The sequence below is a fragment of the Rhyacophila brunnea genome, unplaced genomic scaffold (assembly GCF_057557595.1).
Source record: "Rhyacophila brunnea isolate RB1 unplaced genomic scaffold, BYU_Rbru_1.0 scaffold_1, whole genome shotgun sequence".
Taxonomy (NCBI): Eukaryota; Metazoa; Arthropoda; class Insecta; order Trichoptera; family Rhyacophilidae; genus Rhyacophila; species Rhyacophila brunnea.
The window spans coordinates 4,263,802-4,285,848 of NW_028232751.1; the positions used below are offsets into that span (position 1 = coordinate 4,263,802).

General features: G+C 33.9%; 1 protein-coding gene across 1 annotated transcript; it reads left to right on the forward strand.

Annotated features, from left to right (window-relative positions):
* The first annotated feature begins 726 nt into the window (after window positions 1–726).
* Window positions 727–16,381, forward strand: klu (zinc finger protein klumpfuss). Its single transcript, XM_085951080.1, has 2 exons — window positions 727–1,970; window positions 14,727–16,381. The coding sequence occupies exons 1-2, from the start codon at window positions 1,792–1,794 to the stop codon at window positions 15,811–15,813; spliced, it is 1,266 nt and encodes a 421-aa protein (XP_085807206.1). The 5' UTR covers window positions 727–1,791; the 3' UTR covers window positions 15,814–16,381.
* Window positions 16,382–22,047: the final 5,666 nt, after the last annotated feature.

Sequence of the window (22,047 nt, forward strand, 5' to 3'; positions counted from 1 at the left end):
AAATAGTTTGTTAATGTTTTATACTTGGTACCTACCTCAATATCTCAATTTGTGAAAAATATTCATATTTTTAAGATATTAATATAATTTCATAATTTTATGACTGAGTTGAACTGTTTAGCAGTCCCTTTTTAAATATTCTGACGAATTGATCGCGTCATTTGCGTTAACGAAAAACATCGCCGGGAATAGGATGGAACGAAACTGGGACGGTTGGCAACTTTATCTGGAGTCCGATGGGGTCTAGGACGAGTTGGCGCCCTGACAACTGGACGCCACGCAATTCGAAAATAAATAGACGTTAGGTACTTATAGGTACTTTTAAAAAATATATGTAATATTATTGTTTATATTTAAATTTAAATTATTAAATTACGATTTAATATAAGATGAAAAAAGAGTTTTTTTTTTTTTATAAAGCCTTAGGCATGGTAATTCTCAACCGCAATAAAAAAAATCATTATGTTAAAATGAATTAAAACTACTAAGTAGTAGATAGAAACTGATTAAAAATTCTCGTCTACGTTCTGTATACGTGTCTACGACAGTGCGGCGTCCAATTGTCCTGGCGTCCAGTTGTCCCATTCCCAGTCCGATGCAAGAATGAGCTGCAGGCGGCAAGAGGGAGGTGAGTAGGAGATAAACTAAACCGGGCACATTGCACTGCAGGCAAAAGCACCTCCCACGACACAAACTGGTCGAAGTTTAGTGAACAGTTAATTTTTTGTGAGCGAGTGGCGAGCGCAGGTGCTTGCCGGACGACGGCGGCAGTCTCCGCGTGACCGTCGACAGGTTGTTATGCCGACCCGCGGGCAGTTCGCCGATTCGCGACCTCGCCAACTCCGAAACCCGAACGATAACCAGTGATAACGGGCGGCTTTGTAAATATATCCACGACGATGGATGATTCTCGTGGGCCATCCTGCAACGGCGGCGATGTGACCCTGCGCATTCTTCGGTTTCCATGTGCGTTTTGGCAATTACTCGGGACGTGTTTACATGCTCGTTTGGCGCTCACCTGTGCGGTTGGTAGAGTTGAGAATTTGCCGAGGCCCATCTGAGTGTCATTGAAGCGGATGCAGCCTTACAAGAGCGGCTTGCGTAAAACTTACGATTCGCGAACCTGTTGCTGACGATAAATATACAGAAATCTAGACCGACATCGACATGTCAATCACATACTCATTTATTGACACATTTTCGTTCCTTTTTCAAACACAACTTAATTAATTTAAAATATCAACCATAAAAGACTTGCCCTACTAAAATTAATAACACAGATAAACACTGTGTCGGTACAAAACTCCCCAACGTGTGATAACACAATAACATTGTCATTTATAACATTACAATAAAAATAACTTTTAATTCTGTGAAATTTTGTCGCTGTTACAGCTGATCTCTAAAAATACAATAAACTAAAATAATAAACTCAACAGGTTGGACATTGTAACACATCGTTTCAATAATAAAATTATACCGTTATTAAATCCACCACTGTGTTAAAAAAAAGTGCCAAACTTTCAATATGCCATTTTTTTAACAATAATAATAATTGTTTTGACTGATAGATTACAAATACTAATAAATAACAACTTTACTGATTAGTGATTTACTGTCTCAATGTTGCCAATATAATTAATTATAAACAAACATTAATTAACCAAATATTACGCAGAACCTTGTGTTTTTGTGTAAGGGTTTTTATGACAAGTGTTTTTGACATATTGTGAAGAAGTTATTTGATTGATGTGAATATTGTTAACGGCTTGGTTGTAAATGATAAAGTAGATGGGAGTGAGACCGGGGCTTCTCGGAGGGCATCTGGTCGATCTTCGCATGTCTGCTCATCAGATTCTTTTGAGAAAGTTGTTGTTCAACCAGTTGGGCGCATTCGCATCAACAAACCGTTGCGGGGGCTACCACTTCGCATGCACCACAGACGACCCGCTTAGAAAAGAAATCTTCAGGTAGACACAGAATATGTAATAATTAGGCTTAGGATTTTTAGCTGCTAAAAATGAATAAGAGGTACCTAAAATATGTAGATACAATTGGAAAATATGTTATTAAAATTTGATAATAATTATGCACTAAAAAACAAAAATAGGTGCTAAAAATGTAAGTAAGTATTACAATAAATCATATATATTTCAACAGTTTAATTTATTATTTATTCACAAACAGAAAACGCTTTATTACAATAAATAATAAAATAATGCTTCAAATTTTCGAAAGTGAATCTTTGACGATTTGATCCTAGCAACATGGAAAAATACAGTACATGGAAAAACTTCTTTCCATTTCTACAGATGTTATTGTTGCGTATGTAAATGAAACTATTTCTGAAGTAGAAAAAAATTGAAACATCTGAGGCATCTGATGGATTTTCCAAAACAGCTTTAATATTCTGCAGCTTTTGAAGTCCATTATTTTTATTTAAAACACTATTCAATTTTGTACTTATTTTTATTCCTATTGGTCCAGGGCCATTGAATTGTGTTTATGTGAAAATATGTGCTAAAACAGCTTAAACCCGGAATATGTAAAAATATATAATTATCCAAAAATATAAATAGGTGCTAACAAATAGGGCTTAAGGCTTAAATGTTTCAAAATTGTCTGAAACAGATACTTAGATATTTTGTTGTGGGGCTGCTCAAAAAACATATTTAAATACCTACGAATCCTAAGACATAAAGTCCACTAAAGCAAGCTTGTGGGGCGCTCGCGCATTTTCTATGTGAATCATCGAAAATACAACGTAATCAAATACGCCAGCGCACACTGGATTTGACGACGCATTGTGCCCGCCTGCCCCATGAGTCACCGTTTTTTTGGCTTCTCAACGATACGAATTAACGAAAATACAACGTAGTCCATTCATTGAACACGGCAAGCAAAATCACGCTCCTCGAAGCGTCGTCAATAGACGGGCGAGAAGCCATTATTTAAGAACAGTGAACTCTTTGTTTAGTTATTGCGTGTCCGATATTAATTACAAGCCCCGAGAAATTTAATAATATTTTTATTGCTTTGTTATGAGAGACGCTGATAATAATAATTATTTGGTGCTCCTTGAGTCCCTTATTACATAGGTGAAGGGTAATGCGCGGGTGGGAGGGGGCCTACTCAGTAGTGAGCGCACCGAACGCTTTTTTGGTGGGCTTTATGCCTAAGCCTAGTAATAATTAATGATACAACAATACAATACCTTGTCAACGGTATAAAATCTAACAAATAATAATCGTAGATAGGTACACTATCCACCAATACTACACCACCAACAGCTGATCGCGCCCACACATCAATATTATATGGGGCGGTCCGAATGTTTTTTTAATCGATTAACATTTTAATGATAACGTTAGTTGAACTTGTTTTATTGATGCGATACCTATATTTAAAGTAATCCCTGTATATGCATATTGTACGGCCAAAATATAATCTTACCTGTGCATTACTATTGTTACAACAGAGCAGTAGCGAAGGGTGGAGCTAGGCTGTTTAGATCCGCCATAAATAGTGCACATTAAACTTTGTTAGTCATACGTATTTGTTTTTATTGAACTAAGACTACAGATGGTGTTGGTCAAGTATTGATGATCAATTAAACATTAAACCATGCCTAAACCACTTTGGGCGATACGTTAAAATTGTGCACACTTTTTCATTCATTCTTATTTGTTTTCGTTGGATTAAGTATCGGTTCATTTTTTTTTAATTTAATAAGTCCTGCCTAAACCAAACTATAAGTTATACATAAAAATATTATTCTATCTATAAAATATCCAAAGTTATGTATGCTGTAATTAATTGCATAATTTTAGATATTTTATAGATAAACGAGTATTTTTTTGACTATTATTTATTATGGCTTGGGTTACAGGGTTTAATTTCATTTTAAAAACTAACCAACACCGTCTGTAAATTATTGTAGTCTTATTTCAATGAAAACAAATACGCATAACTGACAAAATTTAGTGTGCACTAGTTATGGCTGATCTTCACAGCCTACCTCCACCCTTCGCCACTGCAACAGAGTTACATAAAAACACCGTTAATTGGGTTATAAATGTTTTTTTTTTATTTTTGTCCGTCATTGTTTGTATAAACACAATAAACCATAATCTAATGGCTTACATATTCTGCTGACTTGTAAAAACGATGCAATCTTTCCATTTCTGTCCTTTTAACGAAATAACTAATCGTGTATAATTGTAGTTCATAGCGATACATACCTATATTTAATGACAAATTTTCTTTTAATTACACACCTTCCTATATATTATGTTTGTGCCCTACATATCTATTAGCCCAAAGCTCATTTAGGGGTAAATACGACCCTGCATCCCACCCTCACTCTCGGTCTTATCCGGAAATTTGTACGTAAACAGTTCACCGCAGGACACTTATTCGTGCGCCGCAGTACGTTAAACATGATTTCGTGTAACATTTAATCAAATAACGAGTTCTTCGTTGAACATTTCACCGTGGAGTATATTTATACGTATGCTATAACATGTGGCGAATTTTATGAGATGTCTTTACTAGGTTAGGTTAGGGTTAATCTAATTTGAACAGTAGATACTATTTGCAAACTATCGCCGCATTTTGTAAGATACGTACAAATGTATTCCACGGTGAAATGTTCAACGAAGAACTCGTCATTTGATAAAATGTTATACGAACTCATGTTTCACGTACTGCGGTGCACGAATAAGTGTCCCACGATGAACTGCATACGTACAACTTACATGTAACCGTAATAGGTACTGTTAATAAATTATTGACCATTGGTGTTCAAACTGTTTCGTTTCGTGGAGCCCTTCGTGTAGATTTTTTCATGGACCTAAAGAATATAATTTACCTGATGAGTGAAACTACACAGATTTTCAAATCTTGGTATCAAACTAGACTCAAATACCCAGTACATGGCCCCCACAAGGGGGGGAAGCTGACAGGGCTCTAGCCTAGGGGCCCGGGCTTAAGGCGGGCCCGGCGTGGCGGATTGACAAGCCAAGTGAGATAAACACATCATAAAATTGCACGAATACTAAAAAAAATTGCTAAAAAGGCGCTATTTCACTTCAAGCATACTAACATTTAAAAATATGTGGTTGTATGATGCAATTTTTGTTTGTCAATATTCGACAACTCAACATAATTTAAGTGGGTGTATACAACAATTCACACCACTAATTAGAATACACAACTGTAGATCGTCACGCTGCCTTTAACCTTAGCGATAGGTAGGGGGCCCACCAAAGATTCTAGCCTGGGGGCCCTCTTCAGGATGTGGGGCCCATGACCCAGTGACATCAGGTATACTACTTTAGAGGTATGAATATAATGAATACAATTCCTGTTATTATTGTAGAAAATAATTTATATCATACCAATAAAATTTTTGCATAAATACCTAACTACGTACATGTTTTATGAAATTTTCTCATAAAATACATTAAATTAAATTTATTCAGAAAAAAAACAAATTTAAAACATAATAGCGATTGGCCAATGCGCCACAATATACAGTAAAATAGTAATATTGTATACAAAAAAAAATCTAGAAGAAGCAAGAAGAAAATCCAGTTAAACGAAGACATGCCCTGTTTTTAATATTATTAAATCCAATTTAAGTTCAATTAATTTTCTTTAAAAAAAATCGGTGTGTGTGTACTTATGTACGCGCGTTAGAAGTTATACTTCTTTGGCGTAACAAAACAAAAACAAAACTTGTGATAAACTAGATTCTTTGACTAGCTCTTAATTATCCAGTCATCAATATAGCAAACCCCTAATTCAACCATGTTTGCTTAAACAGATGACTGTACAACTATTTTCGTTAACAATAATAATTTATTAAATTTATTTAATGGTTTAACTGAAACTGTGTGATGAAACATAATAATTATTACTGTCTTCAATTATTATAAACCGCTAGCGACAAATATTATCCTAAACTGTAAAAATATGTATTTTTGTGTAATCTAAAATTCTAAATATTGTAAATTTACAACATACCCGTTCGAATTATTTACCAATTTAACATTCACAAAATTTATTTATTTATTGATATATTTTACTTATAAATAATACTTACATAAATATAGCCTCAAATCTTAATGAATAATCATAATAAAATCATAATAAAAGTTGCAACATTATTTGGAACACGCAAAATAAATTATGTTGCATCGCCGTCAAAACTTCCGTCCCACGCCCCACGCCAAATTAATGCGTTACATTTGCGCGCGTCACACGCCAAAAATATACTCTGATCTGTTTTCCCAAACGCGCCTAAAGAAGTATAACTTCTAAAACAAAATAGTCTTATTAAATCGAAAAAAACTTTCAAACAATCTCGAATCTGGAGAATTAAATAATATATGTACCTACACGTTTTTTTCAAGACAGTGCACAAACGACAGCAATTCACTACATGACATTACCGAAAGCCCTTTCTGTAAATTTTTATTTTACAGATGGCAGTATCCTCACATTTTGTGATAATGCTCAACATTACGATCCGTATTACAACACAGAGGTACCTACCTAAATATATTAAATTTTAACTAAAAAAAAAACTTTGGCTAAAATGAGGAATATTTAAATTTGCCCCGTAGAAAATCCTGCTCACAGAAACCTCTTCTGTTTGTGAATGTTGTTGAAAACAGAACTATAAATACCTAGTCGCATATTGTTTTATAAGTACATATTGCCAGTGACGCACCAAATGGGGGTTAAAGCTGCGCAACATTCGAGCCGCAGGATTTAGGGGACAGCAAAATACACAAAAAATTATACAATTATTCAAGTAAGGCTACAGACACACGGCATTGCCGTTGTCGTACGTCGACGCAGGTCTTATTTGATTCCAATTACAATCACCAATTAGATACAACAAATCTAACTGGTAATTCTAATCGTATGCAATTGGAATCAAATAAGACCTGCGTCCACGCACGTCTACTGCAATGCCATGTGTCTGCAGCCTAACGTGTCCACTTTAATATTGTGATTATTTATGATCCTGATCTTTGTTTCTTTCACGTATTATTGAGTGTCATGAATAAGTAAACATTAAATTAGCCATTAAATTTAATTTTACATTGATGAAATAGGTTTATTTATCAAAAAAACAGTATTATAACACAAAGGCGATTGGCCAATATACCATAGCTACTAATTGAGTACCTATTCAATAATAAATAATTACAAGATAAAAAGAACTTTTTATATACCTACAACGTTTTTAAATTTTCTGTTGAGTTATTATGCTCAAACTTGTACTTGATATGAAGTAAATGAAAAAAAACAAACAAACAAATATAGAATACTGAAATATCATAGTAACGCACGTATATATTAATAATTTAGTTGCTAGGACCACCCCCTTCCCTTAGCAATCAATAATAGTGGATTGTATTACGGATTTCTTCCGAAATAACTTTTCATACAAAACAGAATTAACTGAAAATCAGCGCTCAGAATGGAGCAGAACGCACTGGAGCGCCGTTCCGGTTCGTGGATTTCCGAGGATGGCGTTCCTGTTCGCAAAAACCTCGAAAATGGCGTACCGGTTCGTAAAATATCCAACTTCCAGCGAGCCGTCTAGTAAAATCCTCAAGCGTCTTACTTAATATTATTACGTTCCGGTTCTTAAATCTTTTTTTTAATATACGTGAAGGATAATAATATTTTCTTGAAATACGGAAGAGCGGCATTTTCAGTCTAGTTAAGGGGCAGCATATGTCCTAGGGCCCCTGATTGTGTTATTACTAAATCAACAAATTAATCAAAATAAATACATTATTAATTATAAGTAAAAATCCCATGGGGGTAGATGGTACAGATGCAGAAAATAGAGACAAAAAAGAAAATAAAGTATATTTCGTAAAAATGGGTTGTATTTCGCCTGCGGCGCTGATAAACGTTGCCTGTCCATATTTTCAGTCGATGTGCATTTTTAATGGCTATTTGCATTTTATCATTCCATGGTAGGTAGTTTATGTACCTATAGTTAACACAAAAATTCTGGCAGACGTAATTTTTTGGAAAATTATCTATTTCGAGCACTGCGAAAATGAATTCAATTCTACTTAAAGATGGCTAAAAGTATTAAAAGAATGTATTGGCATTGTGTTCTAATATATTCTAAAAGTTTCAAATGTCTAGCTAGTCGGGAAGTTAGTTAAACATCGATTACAAGATTTGTACTGGAAAAACAAGAATACGAGCTAATAAAAACGTTGTAAAATATGAATTCATGAGAGAATTTTTAATCTCCGGTTAACGGTGTTAGTATTTTTGTTCAATCCTGGAATTCGACACAATCAAAGAATTTATTATTACTGCCTGGTACCGACGTAATATAAAACAATTCTAACAAAAACATCATACAAGATATAATATCACATTTCGTTAATCGATCTTATTAGATATATCAGAATCCAGACACTTCTCTTCTTCGACGATCTATAGATAAATAACAGAATTCGCTTTTCAAAGAATTACAAGGTATTTCCTAAGACTTTAATACTTTTTGTACAACTATAATTATTACTACTCTAAAAATGTAAACTATGTAATAGGTATCTTAATAATAAAATATGGTACTGTTCGATTATACGGAATACAGCGGAAAACACATTTTGAAAATAGCCGATAAACTGGATTATTTGTTAGGTTAACCTAACCAAACCTAACCTAAACTAACACAAACTAACATATAATCCAGTATATCGGGTATTTTCATAATGTGTTTTCCGCTGTATTCCGTATAACCGAACAGTACCTAAAATATAGGGACGTACAGTGGCGCGTTTAATGACGTAAAGCCCAGACGCGCTGACTGATGTTTATGTCCCCCTAATATAAAAAAATAACAATCAATTTTTAATTTTCCAAATAAATTCACCTGTTTATTATTTGAAGGGATTATTGCAAGACAATGATATGCCACAGAAACATAGTTTGTAGATATTTGCAATTTAATGTTCTTGTTCGTTCACTATTGCAACAGGAAAAATGACTATCCTCATTAAAATGTTCGATAATATATCTCACATCTAATTATTCTGTTTGGAGCAGAAGGCGTGGATAACTGACCGATATCAATTTTGACTGGCATGACATATATTATTGTTATAACCATTTTATAGCAAAATTTGAATTCGTAAGAACTACACATTGATCGTAACTATTGAGATATCTGTGTATTTTTGTTTAAAGTGTCTTAAGTAAAACGTGAGTGTATGCCCTGGGAATTGGTTTTATTCAAAATCAACAAATTCATAATTATGTGGCATATCATTGCCTTGCGATAACCCCTTCTTATTGTATTTTGTACAAACAAGATTTAGCCGCATTTAATTAAATTCATTCGCGTAGGTAAGTAATTCTCATCCCGAAAAATCCTCACGTCCCGGAATCTGTAGTTGAATCAAATATGTAAGTTTATAATACCTACCTATTCGAAATTTCTTCTTTATTTCGCGTTCTCTTAGCAACAGAGCCGTCCCGTGGGGGTAGGCAGATTGAGCGTTGCTTGGGGGCGGCAGTTACCCGATGGGCGGCAAATCGAGGAGAATCATTAGGTATATATAGAAATAGCCATCTAAACTAACTAATAACGGAAATATCTTTCCACTAAAAAGTTCATCTCACTGGTTGGAAACAAAATGTATTAATTACTATAAAAGTTGTAATTGAACTATAATGTTTTGTTGGGTTCGCGATGTCTAGTTTACTTCCGTTTTCCTTTGATATCACGTCCTTGGTGAACAGTAATACCACGTGCAGATTTGCGAATTATAGGTATCTAGGTACATAATTACTCAATTTTGTGTAACATGTTTGCTTGTCACTCGCGAGTTTTGGAAGTTGTCAGGCGTATTTTTAAATGTATCTGAAACCGTGGACTCGCAATACATATTAATTGTCTATTGAAGCAGGGATGGCATTTAGTGGTATACATTTTATTAGTAATGCATTCATACAACACATTTCTTAGATATTGAAGTCATGAAAGGATGATAAAAATATTGTATGAAAAAATGTGGCCGCATTTTGGCGCTGCCTAGGGGCGGCATTTTGTCTAGGGACGTCACTGCTTGGCAACGTATGATTTGACTATTCCTACGGGACTTCACTAATTTTAACATTTTTTAATTATAGTTGAGTATGTGTTTTGTGTTATTGTACATATATATCAGGGCTTGGAATCGGAACTTAACCGAAAACCGGAAAAATCGTTATTTTTGTCAGACGGAAAACGGTTCGGTACATGTTGAAGCACGCGCGTTCATAATCTTACTCCCCACTTCAGTTGTCACACATAAGTAATTCTCATAATTTATAATACTTATATTATTTTTTAAAAAATCGCTCAAATGATCCGTAATGTGTTTTTGCGATGAGATCATGTGTGAAATAGTCCGTTTCTGAGAATAAAGTCAATTCAAAGAAATGGCAACAATTATTGCTGTATTAACATTGTCAATTTTTCCTACTACTGTATACTGTGAAAGATCATTCAGTGTAATGCACTAAATTATAAAACAAATATCGAAGCCAGTTGACAGATGTAAACTTAGAAGCAGCCATGCGGCTCGCATTGGAAAAAGGGAGTATTGACGAATTTCCATTTGCATTATTTTTAAATAAATAGATATGTACTAAAATTTTCAAATGTCTTTTATTAAGCGGACTTAAAATACACCCTCATCCACCCGCCGTGTCTGTACAGCCGTGGATTCAAGGATTAAAGGATTGGATTCAAGGAGGCTGTATTGTAAGTCCATTTAATAAAAGACATTTGAAAATTTTAGTACATATCTATTTATTTAAAAATAATGCAAATGGGAATTCCTCAATACTCCCTTTTTTAGGAAATTCCATTTGCATTATTCTTAAATAAATAGATGGGTATGTACTAAAATGTCCGTCTATAAATAAATTGATCCATTCTTTTAGTAAATAAAATTTAACTTTAGTTTTTTCAACAAAAGTGAAATTTGTTGGGGCCACCAGACGTTTCCATAGAACTGTCAATGTCAATTTGAGTCTGAGTGAATTTAAAAAAAAACGATTTTTTTTCGGTTCGGTACATGTTCAAACACGCGCGTTAACATGATCTTACTCCCTACTTCATTTATCGTTTGTCAATTTATGGCTACGGCCGTATGTTGTAGCTTAACCACTGGGAAATGCCAATAGTAATGGCGTATTTCAAAAAAATACTACCTTATTCGTTGGTCAATAATTATTATAAAACAATCATTATTCGTAGGATGTTTTATTCATTGAATGGTCAAAGACATAGCTTATTATCAGTATCTTTAGAATTATCTTCAAATGTGTTAATCGTGACCATTTTTTGAATAATAAAATGCCTAATTCTTGTCAAATTTGGGATCACAGAGATTATAAAATATATTTTTTTATCGTAAATATTTCACTATTTAACATAAATTTTACTAATGGTTTTATAAATGCATTTAAAAATTAATAAATCTAAAAAATCTTAACACCACTGCACATGGATGTACTGAAATATGACTATATTCTAAAACATTAGATCGAGAGGTTTAAAAGAATACTATTTTATGTAATAAAAATACTTTATGCAGTCATCAAATGTTTAAAATAAATATAAAGGATAATAAAGCTTCAAAATTACATAAATAGATTATCTACAATGTTTAAGGAATGTCCTGGCTTATGCTCTGAAAATATCTTAAAATTCTCCATTTTGACCTACGTTGGGCATGTGGGCCGTTAATATATTGGTAAATATTCTCATGTTGAAAAGAACAAGTATTTCCGATTTTTACAACCCAATAGAACACCTGTTTCTTGCATCTGCCCTTTTTAAATTCATCTGAGAAAATACCCGTTCGGTATAATAGCAATTAGATGTTGGTATGCTTAAAATAAATGAATATAGCTTGAAAATATTTTATGCATCACGCATCTTTCGCGTTCTTTTGTCTTAACCCAAATGTCTTATTTGTACTAATTGTCGAATAATCGTAAAAAGCGCAGGACAAAAATTATATTTTTTTCTTAAAAATCGGAACGTCTGGCAACGCTGATGTACGATCCCAAGATGTAATGTTTTACAAAAGTTTTTTTACCACAAATGTTGTTGAATATGCAAAAATTGTGGTGGCCATATCTGGTGGCTCCATCTGACAAGGATATCTTAAAGTATAAATTGGAGACAAATTTCCTTTAGTATTGGAAATTTACTGATAAATATATTGATTTTTTTAACATATTCAAGCAGATTTAATAGTAGAAAAAAATGAACCAACAGCCATAGCAAATGTACCTATCTATAATATCTAAAAATAAAAAAATGACACAAATTTACCAAGGACAAGCAGCGCCAAATTGACGCCGATTGTCTCCAATCGGTTAAAGCATGGCCCCCACACCCTGAAGCGGGCCCCCAGGCTAGGGTCTTTGGTAGACCCCCTACCTATCACTAAGATTAAAGGCAGTATGGTGCTCTACAGTAACTTTTTCCAAATGGTGTTTGAGCCAAAATTAAGAGTATTTAGGATATTTTTAGTATATTTTCATACATCCACTTTAATTATTGAATTGAGTATATCGACACATTGTCAAAAATTTCATCATATAACTACATGTTTTAAAACCATAATCAACATTAACATTTGAAGTAAATTAGTGACGCAGGCGACTTTTTTACTATTCGGGTCAATTTTTGATGTGTGTTTATCTCACTTATCTGGTTGATCCACCACTTAGACAATAGATACAGATAGACGCTTCACATTGCCTTGGTACGTGAAGCTGCTTGCCGTGTGTTTGGTTGTGTGAGTGAGTGGACATATACGAATACAAACGTTCGAGACCATAGGCGTGCGGGAGAAACGGAATATTATTAATATTCATTGATGTTCATTGGTGGATATCTTCAATATAATAAATACAGAAACTTCAAAATGTATTATTATTTAATTATCATAATAATATGGTACTTACATTAATGTACGTACCGTAATGATTATACATGAGTATAATCAATATTAAACTGACAAATTATCATATTAATTTACAAGTATCAATAATTCAAAGGTATGAAATCACATCATCTAAAAATATATACCTACAGAGTATATAAATAGACATGCACAATAGCGAATCGAATACAAAATATGGATCAAAGAAAATCACTTTGAAAAATTCAGATTATTAAAACACAAGTTGAAGGACGTGCAAAAAAAACCTATACAAATTATAATATTTGGATTATATAGAACAGGTCTGGGCAAGCAGCCCGCCAAGTTTTTCTGCGGGACCGGCGAGTTTTAATCGTATTTTTGAAAAAAAATACTTTTTTCTACATTTAACGCTTTGTTAAAAATAAAATTTTATAAATACATAATGAATCATGCCAGTAGGTATGTTTTATCTATTTTTGTATTTTCGTTCAAGCGGTTGCCACATTTAACTGGTATTTTATTGTAATTCGTTTAAATTATATATTATGGAACCTCTTTGTTCAAATTACTTACCCTCAAAAAATGTTTCAATCCTTCAAATTGCGTGGGCAATGCGTCATACGTTAAGCATACCCTTTTTTTCGTTCTTTTAAGATATGCCGCTTCGAAATGTTTTTATTAATACAACTACTTAACAAATACAACTACTGGAAGTCGGAGCCCAGCTGGAAGGATTGACACGATGTATTTGATTTATCCAATTCTGCCTTTTTGGTTCATATTTTGGGAATCTGTAATCCATTAGGGAGCAACATTACAATAACATTCATAAACCATTTACATTTAGGAAATCACGAAGCAAAAATGTTCACAAACAGGGCACTAAATCGATTATTCCTCGGGAGTTTTTCAACATGTATACTAAATTCCATTTCTTTAGCAAAACAATAAAATGATTGCCTACTATAGGTAATCTTTACTAATATTTTTTTTCAGTTTTTTGTTACTTCAATTTTAACCACATACCCAGTTTTTGCGGACGCCTATGAATAATCATTTCGCTAGTGCTCGCCCAAAGTGCTCGCACTAGACGTTCAGCATTAAAATATAATTTTCTATTTTTTTACATTATATAGTATTGTTAAGCGGTGAAAATGCAACCATTCGATAAAGATATGCATAATTAAAGTTATTTCGAAAAAAACACTAGGTCACTTGATATTAAAATATATAATAATATACAAATAAATTATCACGAACATGTATCAACTTACCTATGAAACGTAATACCATCTTCTTGCTTATCAGTACGGCTACCACACTTTAAGACAACACACAGAACCATCTTTTCTACTTAATTAACCAAAAATATTTACCACTGACTTTATGTTTACCACAAAAAAATGCAATTGTAGCAACACGAGCTCGCGGTTATGGATGCTTTCTGAAGCGTTTCACCACGATTTGCCAGCGACATTGTTGGAAACTAACCAACACATGTGTAGACCTTTTATCTTACTCTAGCGCGTGTCTCAGAGATCGTAAGGGTGCCGAATACTTTCTCACTCGCACTCATGCATCGTTTTTGTTCAGGCCTTGATCCACCACGTCGGGCCCCCAGGCTAGAGCTCTTTCACCCCCCCCCCCCCCTGGTGGGGGCCATGGGTTAAAGTTTTAGTAAGCTTCGGGAACCTTTATTTATTTTTTAAATAATATAGGCTAAAAATGTTCTTTTTCTTGTTTCAGATTTGCCTCTACAATTCTCCAGAAGAATATCTCAGGCCGAAGACAGTTTATAATAAACATCAGAACGAATATTGAAGTAAAACACAGCAACGAAATTCCTTCGCGCAATCAAATGCATACGGTTATTATGGCTGAACTGGAAGACGGGCCAGAAGCAGTCATCGATTCAGAAAATTTGCTCAGCAAAAGATATGACTGTGAAAACTCCATGACACTGAAGAGCGTGTCTACTGTTCTGGGAGGTGTTAAAAACAAAAAGAAACGAAGGAGACTCAGCAAAGTGGTGGACAAGTTGACAGAACACCGCAGGGAGTATGTCCACCTTGACAACAACAACACAAAAGGAGGAGAATCGGCAGAGGCCAGCGGGTCGGCGGAGAGCGAGGGCGCCAGCTGCGACTGCGCATCCTGCGCCTCTCTTCCATCCCACACTATCTTCACTGACATCAAAAGAAGTCAATCTGTCCCGCTCACCAGCGATAGTGACAAAGACGACGATGTTCCTTTGGATCTCTCTGTAAAAGGCTCAATAGAAAAAGCCTTTTCGCCGCTAAGAATCTTCCCAATGGGATTCTTCCACTCCAAAACCAACTATCCTGTCCCGGTGATCAAAGGAGACGTAGCCTCACCAACTACAAAAGAGTCAGTGGCTTCTAGGTATAATTTAGCAGTGTCTCCAGTCGTGGAGGAGATGCCTGCAGGATCTGACGTTGCTTATGTATGTCCAGTGTGTGGTCAAATGTTTAGCCTCCATGACCGCTTGGCAAAACACGTGGCATCAAGACACCGAAGCGCTGGTGGTGAACGAGCTGCCAGGGCTTATGTCTGTCGAGTATGTCTGAGGGCTTTTGCTCGTAGTGATATGCTGACAAGACACGTCCGACTGCATACGGGTGCCAAGCCCTACACATGCACAACATGCGGCCAGGTATTCTCGCGTTCTGACCACCTCTCCACTCACCACAGGACGCACACCGGAGAGAAGCCGTACAAGTGCCCGCAGTGCCCGTACGCTGCGTGCCGCCGAGACATGATAACTCGCCACATGCGCACCCATGCCCACGTCCGGGATGCCAACTCTTTCTGAACGGTTCGAATCTTTGCTTCTGTCAGTCGCGACCTCTGCGACATCCTGTGATTTATGTGCTCAAATGATATAAGTATTTAATGTAAGTTGACGTTTTAGGTTTAGTCTCTCGTAATGGTAAATTTCTTGGTACAAAGTATTCATATAAAGTATTTGTTGCGAGTGAAAGTTTCTTTAAAAATATTTATTGATTGTTTATATTATTACCTATATGCGAATAAAGTTAGGCTTGCGAGCGACATAACAGCATAAGCGCAGGCGATAAAAGCCGAAGAATAAAATACTTGTTTTGGTATTTTTGCAAAAAAACTGTCTGTTCAATCGTTATTGTATTTTATTTTAATGCTGTTGAGTGTGGTATGAGCGGTTGCCTATTGCTCGGTGGCAAATGTTTGTTCTATTTAAAAAAATAATATATTCCTACTTAGTTAAGTGTTAATTTCCTACAATGCGAATTGCCTGATTACTATTTTTAAGTAAAATGTTTTCACTATATTGATACTAGGACGGCTGTTTGACAAAAAATGTAAAGTGCCTTTAAAACTAGTGTAAAATATATAATTTTTCATGAAAATGATTTTATATTTCTCCTACACCACATACCCATTCATCATTATAATTGTTTCGCTATATTTTCACTCTCATCGTCTAATCTGTTTCATTAAGTGCATAAGAATACGATTACCTTCCTACTAAAATACATTCAATTCAATTATAACACATAAATTGATCCAAATAGAGTGTATGGGTGCCATTTTGGTTGTCACTGTTTTATTGAGATTGTTTATGGTGTGGATTGTATTACAAATACCAATATTAAAAATCTACATGTGAAACCCACAGCTGGGATCCTTAGCACCAACACTATTGGAGGACTTAAAATAATAATTACAAGATAAAAAGAACTTTTTATATACCACGTTTTTAAATATTCTGTTGAATCATATAAACTTGACAATCCTATGTATTAATAAAAACTAAACTAATAAAAATACTGAATAAATATTATAGAATATTAAAATGTCATTTAGACATTTCATAATGATTTCCATAGTAACACACGTACATATTAATAATTTAGTTGCTAGGACCTCCTTAGCAACCGACAATAATAACTTTCCATACAAAACATAATTAACTGAAAATGAATTCAATTCTGCTTAAAAATGGCTAAAAGTATTAAAAGAATGCATTGTCGACGTGTTCTGACATATTCTAAAAGTTTCAAATGTCTAGCTAGTCGGGAAGTTAGTTAAAAATCTTCAATCGTCCAATACAAATCTTGGACAAACAAGAAAAAAAATGTACTGGACACACAAGAAAAAAATCTGTACCGGACAAACAAAAATACGAGCTCATAAAAACGTGGTAAAAAGGTCTTGATGCATCCTAAGATTCATCTGCATTACACAGAGGAACAATACTACTCCACGATGGCAAATGACTTATTGCGACACAAATAAATACAAACTACACCCGATACTCTTTTTGCAGGGGGATACGTTCCAAAGACTACCATGTAAAACAAAACCATTTAAAAAAAGATAAGGTGCCCATACAAAAATGGTAGATAGGTTCCATTACAACCAACTCAAAATACGAAATTCTTGAACTAATTAATAAATCGAATTTATTTATTATTTATACATTAAAATATTTATACATGAAAATACATAGTTTTCGATTTAAATTTAGCAAAGAGAAATGTATTCAGTTTTGCTACTTGACAATAAACGTGCCCGTTTACTGCTGTTTTTCTCTGGCGAAAAATCACTCTCATCGCTGGAAATATTTAATGACGCTGACGCACAAAGCATGCGGGTCTATCATATGGAACCCGAAGTGACTGACTAGTGGCGCCCAGCGGCGGCTGGTCTAACATCATGCAAGTGCACTGCACTACTTGCATTGCTATGAAACATCGTTCAACATCGTAAATCATATTTTTCTTCATAGGTTTTTAATATTATCGCTCACTTACTGTATTGCAAACCATAAACGGATGTGCCCATATTGCCAATCGGCGATAATACAGGCAATATGCACCGTATACGTCATCTTCACTAAAATCGTTTGCGCCCCGGCAATATATTTTGTTTACTTAAAATGAACCCAAAGCTTAGTATTAACTAAAGCCATTATAAAACAACTTAAACCGTGCTAATCGTTTACGCCATGCGTAAGTTCCAGAATATCATGCGCCGACCGGGTAAAATGACATCATTTTGTTCTGAGTAGAGAGCAATTACAGATTTGAATTATGGTTTGTTATTATAGACGCTGTTCACGCTCAAATTATGTTTAGTATTATATTTAGCAATCTCGTATGTACAATGCCTGTTAAACTAAATACAATATAATTCATTATTTTCTAATTTAAAATGGGTAAGAAATATAATACAATGTCGGTAAGATATTTTGATGTATGTGTACTGCAAATTAAATCAGTGAAGATAAAAATAATTTTGGTACCTACCGCATTTCTGGAAAATTAATACTTCATTATCCTGTGTGTTGACTAAACGTGAAATGATGTCGGTTATTTATAATAGGTATAGAAAATTATTAATTCATGAATTCTAGTGATAAGCTAATAAATCTTAATATTATTTCACAAAGTGCAGTTTCATAATAATCATTATTCATATAGTGTACAAATTTCTAAAGATAATGTACTTATATAGAATAAGATGGCCTACGTTAAAAGTAAGAGGTATTTATCTACTATAAGAGATGCAACCGTTTCTTAAAACTAATCCAATAAAGATTTAAGTAACTCGCAACATGTTTTATTAAAAATATAAAATATACAGGTAATTTCCCAAATGTCAATAACGTTTTGTCAAATCAAAAATAACACCGAATTGATTTCATTTTTCAATAAGAAGTTTCCAGTGCACCCTCAAAAATTACAATCCGAAAAATCACCGGCCGCCACTGGTGGCGCCATGTATGTACCTATGTATGTCTGGGCGGCATCCGGTGACAACATATCGTCGGTGTTTTGTAAAAAGGGCGAATTAACCAAAATGCTACTTTACAGGAGGAGGATTTTTAACTTTTGACATTTATTTGTTTTTTACCTGTAGATGATTATAAATATCTAACAAGTTTATAATAAAGCTTAGAAAGAATACTGATAGGTATTATTATATAATATTTTAAAAGGCCTAATATGCCACATTTGCTTTTTATTTCGTAATTTTAATTAATTTAATTTTAGTCGATAATCGTTTTTAAGTACTTTCCTGTGGAGATAAAAATTCGCCGTTTTTACACAACAAAGCTAGTGGGGTACATATTGTATTTTCATTAAAATCTCGATTTCGCCAAAATGGTTGATTCGCCCTTTTTACAAAACACCGACGATATGTATGCACCAATGGCGTGCAATCCATTGCAACGCATTTTTTTGATAAATATGTACTTACATACATATGTATTTTTATTCTTTTTGGATTTTTTAAACTGTGTTAAAGCAATAAAATCAGTGTGAATAAAAAATAATCGGTCTACCTATAAAATATCTAAAATGATGTCAGTAAATCATTCATAATTTAAAATATTTTTTATCGATTATGGTTTTGTTAGGCAGGGCTTAATGAATTTTAAAAAGCTAACCAACACCATCTGTAATATTATGTATTCTTAGTTGAACAAAAACAAATAAGCATGACCAAAAAAGTGTGCACTATTTTTGCTGGATCGCACATAACATATTTAAACTATTATAGTTTGGTTAGGCAGGGTTTAGTTGATTTTTAATAACCAATCAACGCCATCTGCAATTTGTAGTCTTAGTTCAATGTAAACAAATAAGTATGACTGACAAAGTTTCATGTGTACTATTTATGTTGGATCTTAACAGCCTACCTCCATCCTTCGCCACTGGTATTTGGTCCAATGGTAACTAAAAAAAGAATAGGTACTCAACAATGTAGATTAAAGGATGAAAACAGGGATTGGCATCATAGATATGTATGCGATGAGGGTGTGTAGTTTGCAGACATGATATAATGGTAAGTACAGTACTGCCCCCATAAGCAAAAAGGCAGCTATTTGCCAAAATCACATTTTGAGATACGAGGGTTGTCCAAGAATTAAAGACCTTTATTCATTTTTAGCGACACAGATGTTATTTCTGAAAAGATGGCAGCAGACGTCAGTAAGTCTACCATACAAATTATTTTGAGGGGAAAATAGGGGTATGCAAAGGTATGCTCATTGAGTGCCCAAAATGCTGACGGAAGCTCACAAACAAAATCGTGTGAAAAGCGCTTAGGTGTTTTTGAACCTTTTAGACTCATTCAAATGGGATGTCCTCCGATATCCTGCTCATAGCCCCGAGCTGGCACTGAGTTCATTCTATCTTTTTCTTCACATGAAGCTACATTTGACCGGAAATGTTTCCAGACTGACAAGGACGTGGAGGAAGAGGTGAGAATATTTTTGAGGACTGCAGCGGCGGAGATCAACGACAAGGAAATCAAGGACCTAGTGCCATGGCTCATCAAGTGCATCGATCGTAACGGGGACTACGTCGAAAAATAGTGGGGATATGCACCTAAAATCCAGTATGGTTTTTTTATAAAAATATAATTTTCTTGATTTTTAAAATAATAAAAGGTTTTTAATTCTTGGACAACCCTCGTAATGAGACATTAACGTTTTCTCAACTTTTCTTAATATATTTCTAAATAATGTGGATCAGTAAAATCAGTATATTTTCAATCGATGCTGTGTATATGCTTATGAATCTCATTATACTGTCTTTTTATTTAGAATAACAACCGTTTTCGTGAAAAAAAAAACAAAAATTTCGATTATACTGAAATAAATTTTATATTGTTTTTGATTTTATGTCAAATGGTTCAGAATTTCACGTAGAGCATTATCTGTACACTAACTCAATTTGTGATTTATGTCGAAAAGTTGCCTTTCTCCTTATGAGGGCAGAGTAATACCCCAAAGTTACGCGATAGATGGGGTCGATGAAAATTGCTTAAGACGAATTCGCGTAAGTCGGGGTACAACTTTGCATATAATTATATATAAATTTCGTTTAATTAGGACCAAGGACTAACAAAAACAGTAGTTTAGAAGAAAAATATTTCCATAATAAAATTGCAGTTCTTTTTACATATTAATATGTACAAATTATTAAAAAAATAAATAAGTTACGTAAAAAAGTTACTTTGATATCGATGGCTCCATAAAATCCAACAAATTTGTCTTGACGACGAAATGCCTTCTTTTTTTCACACAGAATTTCTTCGTAAAAAGCCAATAATTTTTTTTCCCTTGCTTTGTAGCTAGGAGTCTGTTTTCTAAAATTTTAAGCCCTTTTCAATTGAGCTGAGACCTTCTGTCAAGCAAGCTCGCAATTGTCATGTGCTTTTCTGGTGGAAAACTGAAAATAGCGGGTGGCAGTATTGCCAAACGAAGAAATCAAGAACTGCGTAACTCTTGAGTTCGCGTAAGTCAGGCTATTAATGTATAATGGACTGTGGATGGATAAAAATAATAATGCCAAATGTATGTTATGAATAACTATATTTTTATTTATTGCAGCCATCTCAAAATTCAATCCAAAATCATTCAACAAATATCTCTTGGTATGGGAAGTAGAAAAGTTTGACAAAAAACAGTTTTGAATACAAAATAATATCAATAACACCATTCACGCAATAATTAAATAGTTTTTTTTCAACCACAATATTATGCAGGGAACCTTTTACACTAAGCACAGAATAGAAAATTTATTAAATACTATACAATGATTACTATTACAATTCATAAAATAGGGATTAACAATAATACATAATGGAATGCTTTCAAAATATTATGGCATTAAGTATTCGCTCAATCTGCGGCTTATATCAAGAATATAGAATTATGCCGTACTTAATAAATAAAGTTTCGAATAATATCAGAAATATATTTAATTGAAAAGCAAACAAAAGTATTACAAATATTGTAACAACAACAATAATTACTTGAGGATTAGTACCGATTTCGGAAGAGTCTTCAACACTTACGATTTATTATAACGCCAATTTGCGTTATTATATACTGCCACCATAAGAATAATAAATTACAGATCTGACCAAAATAATTTCATACATAATACTAATTGTATTCAATATTTTAGAGAACTATTTTAATAATTCGGAATCAAACTTGAGATTTAAGTGAATCACATATTTGTCTAAGGATTTGAGAACTATGTGATAT